This window comes from Corvus brachyrhynchos, unplaced genomic scaffold (genome assembly GCF_000691975.1).
Source record: "Corvus brachyrhynchos isolate BGI_N302 unplaced genomic scaffold, ASM69197v1 scaffold444, whole genome shotgun sequence".
In the NCBI taxonomy this organism is placed as follows: domain Eukaryota; kingdom Metazoa; phylum Chordata; class Aves; order Passeriformes; family Corvidae; genus Corvus; species Corvus brachyrhynchos.
Genome location: NW_008237886.1, coordinates 1,428,485 through 1,438,641, shown reverse-complemented (window position 1 = coordinate 1,438,641; position 10,157 = coordinate 1,428,485). Strand labels below are relative to the sequence as shown.

The 10,157-nt window shown below is 49.1% G+C and overlaps 1 protein-coding gene across 1 annotated transcript in view; it reads right to left on the bottom strand.

Annotated features, from left to right (window-relative positions):
• The window catches only part of MAML3 (mastermind like transcriptional coactivator 3), an 89,865-nt gene that overhangs the window by 7,491 nt on the left and 72,217 nt on the right, over positions 1–10,157 (bottom strand). The window contains exon 4 of the mRNA XM_017732643.1: positions 77–307. Coding sequence (XP_017588132.1) covers positions 77–307 — 231 coding nt within the window. The remainder of the gene's footprint in view (positions 1–76; positions 308–10,157) is intronic.

Here is a 10,157-nt window from a genome sequence, read left to right as displayed (position 1 = left end):
CGCCTGTTCCCCATGTCCCTGCGGCGCCGGGGCATCCCCTCTCCTCGTTCCTCCCCGTGGGGCCGGGGCCTGGCGCCTGCTGCTGCTGCTGCTGCTGCCACTGCTCTTGGAGAAACTGCTGTTTCTGCTGCTCCATCACATGCAGCTGCGCTCTCTGCTCGATCAGCATCTGCTTCATGATGGCCACCTGGGGCTGGCTCCCAAGGAAGGGCCCCCCAGAGCTGGTGCCTGTGACTACACTGCTGGAGCCTGCCGGGACAGAAGGCTGCATGGGCCCTGTGGGTCGCGACAATCCCACCTGGTGCTCCTGTGCAAAGAGAGAGGGAAGACCTTGTTACCGGGGTGCTCCACAGGCAAGGGAAATCACAGATCACCAAGCTGAGGAGGCACAGAGTCTGTGGGTGAAGCCTAGAGCTTGGAGAAAGTGAGTCCTTGGAAAGATGCTCATGGCTTGTGACTGAGCCATGGACTGCTCCCCACAGGGAATAGGTTCCTCTTTTCTCCTGGAATCCAAAGCCCCTCAGGTAAAGCAGGAGTACTTTATAATTCATTAATAATGAAACAGTGAAGTTGTGTGCTAAGTTTTTTCATGCTTCAGAGTCATGTTTTTCTAAACTTTTTCTTCCTTCTCAAGGAGGCAAGTACATTTTCTCTTCCATTCTGTTTCCCTCTCTTCATAACAGCAATTTAACAAAGCCGTCTGGATTGAGAAGCCAAGCTGTTAGGTGCCCACAACGAATAGTGGGAGCTGGCAGCACTAATTCTTCTCCAGATCCTCAGGATTTAACTCCAGTTAGTGTTTATTCAAGATTGCCATCCTGCAGCACAGAATCAGTGTGTGTGGCTGGAAGGACGCAGTGCAAGCACCTTCCCTGCACACACCTCACTCTCTCTTCATGTTCTAAATCCAATTTGTTGCTTTTTAGTGCTAGGAAAAGCACCAGCGAAAGCCCGGGGTAAATCCCAACCCGCGTCCCGGCGGAGGGTCGGGATCAGGGTCGGGATTAGCGGAGCTCTCCCGGCGCTGCTGCCGCCGGCAGGTGGCGCTGCCCGCCCGCGGCCCTGCCCGTGCGGGGCCGGCGTCCTGCCGGCGCCTCCAGGGAGCATTCCCGGGAGTCGGCTGCGGTCTCCCCAGCCGCGCCCGCCCTGCCCGAGGCTGTCCTGCGGCCAGGGCAAACGGGGCTCACGACACCTCCAGAGCTCCCGAGGGGCCCGGCCCGGCACCACGCCGCCCCTGATGCCGTATTTGAAAACCAGCGACTGCGTGCCCGGTCCCTGTCTCGGGTGTTAAGAGCCCGTAGAACCCCTTTAATTGATGAACAGAGACGACAGGGACTTACTCAAAACCACCAACTTGATGGAAAGGACCTGTGTCACTTTAGCATCCTTTGTGCAAAACCTGCCAGGGTGAGGTTCAGGTTCACCTGCTTCACTGCGGGTTTGAGTTACGTCAGTCACTGTGTGATCTGGACGTACAGAAAGGTGATCTTGCAGCACCCACCCCAACCCAGTCAAGGAAAGGGTTAAGTTCAATGCTGAAGTGTAGCTTGGGAAATGAAGATTAGCCTTTCTGCATGAAGGTCAGGTTTTCATGACCCTTCTGAGGAAATAACAAAATACAATTTGTCCACATTTCTACTTTGCACAGATACTCCCTTAAGGGCTCTCTGCTGAAAGGCAGCTCTCTGGTATTTAGGTTCTTTCCCCTTTTAACATCTGTCTTGGTTTGAAAGTTCTCTCCCTGTTCCTCTTTCCACTTTCTCCCCCAGTACCATCCCCCACTGCACTTTGCACTTTACAACCCGGTCAAGCACGGTCCCTGAAGCATCCTAAGGACTAGGGCTGCAGCAGTGGCTGCGTCTCCCCTAAGCTAGAGTCCAGGAATTGCTAAGGATCCCTCAGCTGCTCCTGCACCAAACTCTTAATCCACACCTGTCGCTAAGCTCCTGCTTTCTTTGCTTTGGGGGGACACACACATTCATTGGCTGTCTCCAGCAGAGCTGATGGCAAAGGCTTTTTCCTACCACCCCCTGGCCCTCCCCCAGCTTCAGATGAAGTCATCAAGCTACCAATTGCATAACTGACGCACAGGACTATCCTGCCTGGGAGACAGGCCAACTGCTTCCATTTATAGACAAAAGCAGTGCCATGCTGCCAAATAATGGGCCTTTGCTGCAGCCACTACAAGGCAGAGAAAAAGGAGGGGAAAAAACCCAGGAGCCGAAGGGCATGCTGTGAAGTGACATCCCTTGGAACTTCCTCTGCGAGCTTCAGTGCACAGCTGCCTTTGGGGCTCCAGCCCAAGTTGTCACTGAATTGCCTTCAAAAAAATCTTCCTACAGAACTCCTGTACTGGCTCCTAATGCACACATGGGTTTAGCTGAGGGACACACTCACCCCAAGCAAAAAGCACTCCATTCTCTGTTGGATTATATTATAAATTAATTCTGGAGTTTAAAAGGAAGAAAGTTTTGAAAGGACCCCCACCAGCTGACGTGAGCCTGGTGCACTGTGCAGTAGCTGAAGAAAATATGAAGATTAGCGCAAAGGTATCATTTCCAGTATTGTGTGCTTAGTCATTTTGAGGTACATCATGAAAACTTCCTGTTTCTGGTTTTAACAGGTTTAAAGCCAGGCCTTCTTCATCTAGACCACCCTCCTGCCCAGAATATTTCTTCTCCTTTCCTTTTTTTTCTTGGCAAGAGCTCTTCCCAGCTGATGATGAAAGGCCCTTATGAGATCACTGGGAGCAGCCCTGGGTTGAGTGTCCTGAAAATAACAATACAGCCCAGGCAAAAGTTCTCTGCAGGCGGGAAAATGCTCCCTAGCACCTGGGAGCAGAGCTCTTTCCCCAGTGCTCTGCAGCCCAGCACTGCTGCTGTTATCCTCTGAGGGGAGTGAGTGGAGATGACACCTGGCAATGGGCTGTGTGGCAGGGAACTGGGGATGAAGGAAGCAACGCTGGACTCTATAGGGCTGCCTCTTACAAGCCATGGCAGCTCCAGACCCAGGTGCAGTCTCACCACAGGAGCCGAACACCAAGTCAAGCAGCACTTCCACACTTAGCTTAAAAACAAAACTAATCCAAGCTTCACTGACAACCTTCTTTGCTCCTGCTTTGCCTGACAGCTCCCTCTTTGTCCTACTGCACCCTGAGCCTTCCTGCCCCTAGACTTCCTGCTCCTCCTCCTCATTCCCTGCTACCCCTTTCTCCTTCCTACACCCTCTGCCCAGCCTTTGCATTTTCCCCTCTCCACCAGCTGGCACTGCTGCCTCTTGCTTCACTCTCCAAACACCCCCATCAGCACCCAGCCTGTGGCTGCATATCACCCTTGCAGCTGCCCATGCTGGTCTCCCCAGTGGCCCATGCTCACAGCTTGGCTCACCCTGTAACTCCCAGAGACCTGCAGCAGCAAGGGGACTGCCCAACTCCTTCCCCCAGGGCCCTGTGCTTGTGTGCATGTGGACATGTGTGTACGGGGGTGCCCTGTGGGCAGGTAGTCCCTGAAGAGAGTGACAAGATGCCCTAGAAGGGGAAACACAAGTTGTATTCTCAGGCTGTGATATCTGGGAAAATGGTACAATGTGATTTCTCATTTTTCACTCTGGCTCTTTTTAACACCACCCAAAGCCACTGTGTGCTGCTCTCAGGCTGCAAACAGCTCTCTCTTGCTAACAGTGGCTCAAGCAGAGTCACAGGCATTCCAGTCAGGAACAGTGGTGCTGCAGCTCCACTGCAGGGTCCTTGCCAAGGGACAGGTGAAGCCAAGAGCTGGTTACATAAAGGAAGGATGGTGCCAAGGCCCCTCAGCTGTGCCACAGAGTGAGTTTAGACACAGGCTGGCCCTGGCCCAGCCTCCCAGGAGCCCTCCTGCCCCTGCAGCCTCCGCTGCCCACTTTTAAGGCAGCCTGGGGACAGAATCGAGAGCTTGGCCCCTGGGAGCAAAACCAGGTATTGAAGGAGCCAAAGAGCGGCCTGTTCACAGAGCCAAAAAGCAGCCACTGTTTACAAATGGTCAGCATAACACACCTGGGCAGGTTTGTAGAGCTGCAGGGCACCTGGTAAGATGAACTTGTGCAAGGATCTGGCTGCTTACTTAATGCCTCCACGGGAGTTGCCCCCTGTGGATAAACTGATCATTAGTGAAGCAACAGAAAGATAAATCCTGTGTCTTCCCAGTGTATTTCCAGGGCTCTAATGGAGTGATGGGATACTCTGCAGGATCTCAGAGTAACATGTGTGATATGTACAGTTATGCACAGTAAAAAGATAACAAAGGGGAGTGGAAATGAGATTTTCCTCTTTGTCTCAAATCTTATGTGCCTCTTCCTTATCATGCAGCAATTTATTCCTTCCACATGTCATTCAATCCCCCAACTGCAGCTAAAAGCAGTCACACAATTTCCTTTCGGAACAAGCAGAACAACCACCAGCTGAAGCCCCAAGAACCAGGCAGGGACAGCCAAGCCTGCCCATTATCCCTCTGTGCACAGCCTGATATCAGAGCCCTTGGATGTGGAGGAGCCAGCTATGCTTCCGCTGAAGGTCAGGGGGCAAAGTGGCATCTCAGGGAAAAGGGGGCTGTTCCAGGCAACTACTGGCAGAAATCAACAGAGGATGGGTATTCCACGTCTGGGAACAACTTGTTGCCCAAAAAGCTGAGAGAAACATAGCCTGGAAAGCAGGGTGTGAATGTGCAAAACGGATGAACAGACATAATATTCTGTGGCATGTGAGTGAATGGATATTGAATATACAAAGCAAATAGAACCCAGGAGATAGCTTATCCTGCACACTGCATACGAAGAATGACACTAGAAAAATGCATACAATCAGACATCTACATTTTAGAGTCAGAGCAGAAAAAGAAGACAAAAAAATGATTTGTGGCAGAAAGTGCCTGCCAGTGAGTGACTTAAAGAGCTCAATCCATTTAGCTTACCACAAAAAGAACGGAGAGATGCTTTGACCATGGTGGATAAAAATACCTTCCTGAGGCAAGAAATTCCTTAAAGAGCTCTTTTATCCAGCGAAGAAGGCAAAACCAGATACAAGGACTGGAAGCTGAAGACAGATTCAAATCAGAAAGAAGAATCACATTTTTACCCTCTGATTCCATTACGCATCAGAAACGGCAGATCTCCACAATTTGATGTCTTCAAGGATGAATGCCTTTCTGGATAAACAAAACCGTACTGCAATGGAATGGCTGTGATGTACAAGGTAGAACAGCTCTCACCTCTACACAGCCCTGAGCTGCTGCTGGGCACACAGGCACTGCGTGTGTGTGTGTGTGTTAAGAAGGGGGATCTTCAACCTATTACTGGAATCAAAAATATTACTCCATTTCCATACACTAGGTCACAGTAAAACATCATCCCTACCCAGTGTTTTCAGGGCAACCTGAAAGCACATTCCTATACTCCCCCAGAAATATTTCTATTGAATTCCTTATAATGTTGTGACTTGTTGTGTCTTGCAGGGATCTTCATCCTCTCTCTAAATCAGACTGCCCACAGGAAAACCACCTTTCTCAGAATGGTACCATCTGACAGACTAAGGGAATTACAAATCCATTCATTTCAGACTTCTGGGGATGTTTTTTGCCTCAGAAAAAACAGTGTATAGGATGAAGGGATGGAATATGCTGGTTCACAACTCCAGCTCCAGCAGCAGGCTCAGCAGAGCAGATTGCTTCACCTATTTCCTCTGTCATCTAGCTTCAGGGAGGGGCTGCAAACCTCCTCTCTCCCCCCAGGCCCCCGGTTGCCATGGTCTTTCATACAGTTGGATTTGTGCACTGAGAAGTATTAATTTATCTCAAATAACTATTTTTCAAATAACTTGTAATTGCAATTTTTATTGGTCTTATTATTTTTAGGAGAGAAAAAAAAAAGTGGATCAGCCCAAATTCAAACCAAAATAGCCTCTTTACATTCATACCTTAAAAAAAAAAAGGGAGAAATAAGCACTGGCCCCCAGGCAAGGCTGGTGGCAGGGTGGGAAGGAGGGCAAGGATTTGAAGAAACACTGAAATGCCCAACCTTATAATTTAGGCGTATTATGAAGGCTGTAATTACTCCCTTCAAAGACTGCTGCGTGAAGCTGTGCCATCATGGCATTCCACAGTGTGTCCTACCACTCAGAAAGCAAGAGGGAACCTTCAGGGAGCAAAAGGCAGGAGGAGGGAGTTGAAAACCTGGCCCATGCCAGAACTTTTCCATGCCATATCCCCGCTGCCTTCTCCCACAGCTGAGGGCTTCCAAGGGTACAAATCAGCCCCTCAAGAGGAGCTGTGACCTGCCCTTTCAGTGCCAGCTCGGCTCTGTCTTGGTCGATTTCCTGGGACTTTGGAAACTGGTTCTGGAGAAAAACTAAGTGAGAGCTGAGCTCACGGAGGCCACTGGACCCTGAAGCTGGTGCCTGATAGAAATTCTCCTGCTGCAGGTTTTAGCTTTAATCAATGCCCCCTTCAAGCCCATCCTGGAACAGGAGGGAGGAAAGCTAATGTGAAGCGTAAGGATAATCACGGCTAGAGAGCCCCTGGAAAGAGGGAGAGAAGAAAAATGGAAGATGAAAGCAGGCAAATGGTTTAAACAAACACTCACACAGGGCCAATGAAAAGGGGGAACAGAGGAAAATGACACAATAAAAATAAATGCTGTAAGAGAAAGAAAAGCTTCTAAGCACACACAGGGAAAAATGTGGGGCTTGGAAAAAGCAAAAGTGTAAGAAAAAGATGCTCTAATGGAGCTCTCTAGCAGTTAACACTCCCCATTACCAGGCAACCCCTTTCCTTCTAATGGCCTGAGCCTCTACCATATTATCATTTGGACCCCATGGAGCTCACTGGTTGTTGAGGTATTTTGCAGAGCCTGGCTCTAGCTCACGCCTAGCAGAAGCTGCCTGAAGTCTCCTGTGGATGACTGCAGAGATTTTTTTTACTCTAGGTGGAATTTTGTTAAATTTCCTCTTGGTTGTTTTGTTTGAGCATAAACAAAAGGTATTTTTTCACACTTAGGGGCGTTTTTCAGATCCTCTTCTCAGTGCTGTGATAAATGAAATATTTCATTTTTAGAAATTCCAACTTGGCACTTGTGTTGCTCCTCAGCAAGCAGTGTGTAATTTGCCAAGCCTGAAAGAATCCTGGCTGAGAAATAAACACAGTGGGCCATATGCTCTCCTTCTCATATGCAGAAGGCACCTTACCTCAAAAATTGGGAAGAAGCTGCGATCACCCCCATGGTGTTGCTTCTGCCAAGGCAAAAAAATATCCACAGAAAGATGTATGGCAAAGGCTCTCACAAAGTAGCCCTCTTCCTGCACGGCTCCAGGGACCTCTCCTGCACTGTCCCTGACCCTGTGGCTGGTCTCTGGCCTGGTAGGAATGCAGGGAGGGGTCAGGGAGTGTGTTTGCCATGTCCCTGGTGCTCGCAGTAAAGCGGCACTGTCTTCCTGGGTATTTCCTGGCACAGCTTGGGAGTGATCTGCAGCTCACAACTGCTCCTTTCACACTGCTCTCTTCTCCCTCATTCACATCGTGCCCTCAGGAGAGCGAGATCACACACCAGCAGGATCGGGTGCAGTGAGGCCTTCCTTCTGCTCTGTGCCCATACAGAACACAGAGGGAGAGTGTACCTTGGATACCCAGTAACTCAGATCCCTGGTGGGCTTCAGCAGATTACGAGTGGGACTGATAAAAGGTGCTTACGAGGAATGGTCATCTGTATCTATTCATGCATAAATTCCATGATCTTCCTCTGCCTGACAGTGACTTCAAAGAGCTGGAATAACGCCCTTGCCTTGTTTGTATGTGCTTGTCTGTGCAGGCCCTCTGGAGGTGGGACTTCCATCTCGAATCAAGAGCCAAATATTTCCATAAGGTAGCCGGCAGGCCCAAGGGAAGTGGTCCAGCTGCCTGGCAAAGCCACAGGATCTTTGTTGTGGTTTCACATAATTAGCTGCTGATAAACCAAGCTGGTTGGGACGGCACAACAGGTGTAGGATTTCATTAGCCAGTTCTTTTAACATCCTTGAATTCAAGCAACCCAGATCACCTAGTTGCAGCACTTGAAACTCATTTGATTTTTTCTTCCCTGTTGGATGTGGTCTTTGTATTTCCATCAGCCACCTGGCCTGTACTTTGACACTCAGTCATCTTAGTCCTACTGAAAACTGAGATAAGGTATTCTGATTTGGGCTATGCCTAGCTTGTCTTTAAGGTCTTTCACCTTGACATGTCCCATATGTATGGTTTCCTCTATTTGTATAACTAAGGAAAACCTCACAATTGAATTAATTTCCTTTGCAAGGCCTAGCTCAGCTCAGGTTTTAGAAGAACTGACTTTATCCCTAGACTTCCAGGTCTCTAAGGTATAGCTTGCTTTGCTGATCAAGCCCTTATTTATGCTGTCTGAGGCTTTCTAGATAGCCTTGATACTGCTTAAGCTTTAAATTTCCTTTTTTTTAAATTTTTTTTTTACTTCCTCCACAACATGAATGCTTTTTTTGCCTCCTTCTATGCTGCCATCTTCCTAATGCCTACTTATCTTTGCCAGCTTAACTAGCCCTCCCAGCGCAATCCCAGCTGCCTTTTTGCAGCCTTTGACTCACCTCTGAAACCCTGCCTTCACTGGAGACAGGTCTTTGCACAGAACTGTGTTGATCTCTCCCATGAGAGACTTAAAGCAAGACATGATCTCCTTCTACACCCACTTCCCATCCTGCCCACCTCTCTGCTCCTGGCCACAGAGGAGGCGGCTTCATCCATGGTTCCCAGCCCTTCTGCTTGTCCTGGCAGTCTCACTGGGTCCTCTCTTCTCATCTCTCTTGCCCCCATCTTCCTTCTCCTTTTTTTATATCTCACTCTTCTCTCGCTCTTTCCCACTGCAGCACATGCATGCTTTATCTCTATGCTTAAAAAAAAAGTCACTATGAGTCAACCCTTGACTCCTAGTGACTCTCCAGCTCTCACTCTATCTCTTCTCACTGTCAGCTTTAAGCTTATTGAGTGTGCTGCTGCTGATTTATATGATTTAGACTGAATTTAGGCTCCATCTCCAACAGATTCTTTTCCAAACAGGCTTTCACATCTTTCCTGTCACAAAACCGGAATCACAGAGTTTCTAATTTCCTTTGTCTGGCTGCAGGTCTGCACTACACCAGGCTCTCTGTCATAGCCTGTCAACTCCTTCTGAAAATCTGGTCCTCCTTTCCCAGTGCTCCTACTTGACCCCAACACCTTCATGTGCTTTCTCAGGGTTACTCAGAGTAGTTCGTCACTGCTCACCCTTCTACCTGCTGCCATTCTGTGGCTCTGTGTCCTCATTCCTTGTCTCCTTTCCCTTTCCCTTGTGTCTCCGAGTGAGCTCTCCCTCTGTACACATTCAGGAACCTTCTCTGCACCAGTGACTCACTGACCTGCCTCTCTGTCCCTGGCCACTTCCCAGCTGTTCTGACTAAATTCATGCTCTGCCTCTGGGATTGTCTTGTGGATATCTGTCAGATCAAGCTCGAAGAAGGCTCTCATCTTACTCCCTAGGCCTGCTCTCCTTCCTGTTCCTTCAGTCCCTGTGGGCAGCACCATGGCCTGGCTGTCACTCAGTCCATGGCCTGGTTATTATCTATGCCCCCATGCTCTGTGCAGTCCCACAGCCAGGTTCCCACTGCCTCACGCCCTGACACTTGCAATCTTACCCTGCTTGTAGACAGCCCAAGTTCTGCTGTCCTGCTCATTTTCTTTGCCTGTCATCCCGCCTGTGCCATCTCTCTCCTTGCAGACCTCTCTTGGATTCCCTTTACTCTGGATTTCCACACCCTCCCTTGCTCTCAAATTCAGCTGCAGCATATGCCACCTCACACATCATCTCTCTCTCACTGCTGAGACTTTCTGTCACCCCATCACAACCCACTCTTTTCCACATGCTACATTTTAGCTAGAAGTGCCTTCATGCTTTCCTCCCTGCTGGATCTCATTCTTGGGAGGACAGCCTCCAAATCACAGAAATCTGACCCTGAATTCTGCCCCCAGTATAGTTACATTTGTAGAAGTTTCTGTCTCCATGATGTCCAGCTGTCTTCTGTTTCCTTGTACTCCCTGGTGTGTTTGTTTCCCTGCATTATCTCTTATCTTACTCTTAGGTTAGAAGTATTTGTA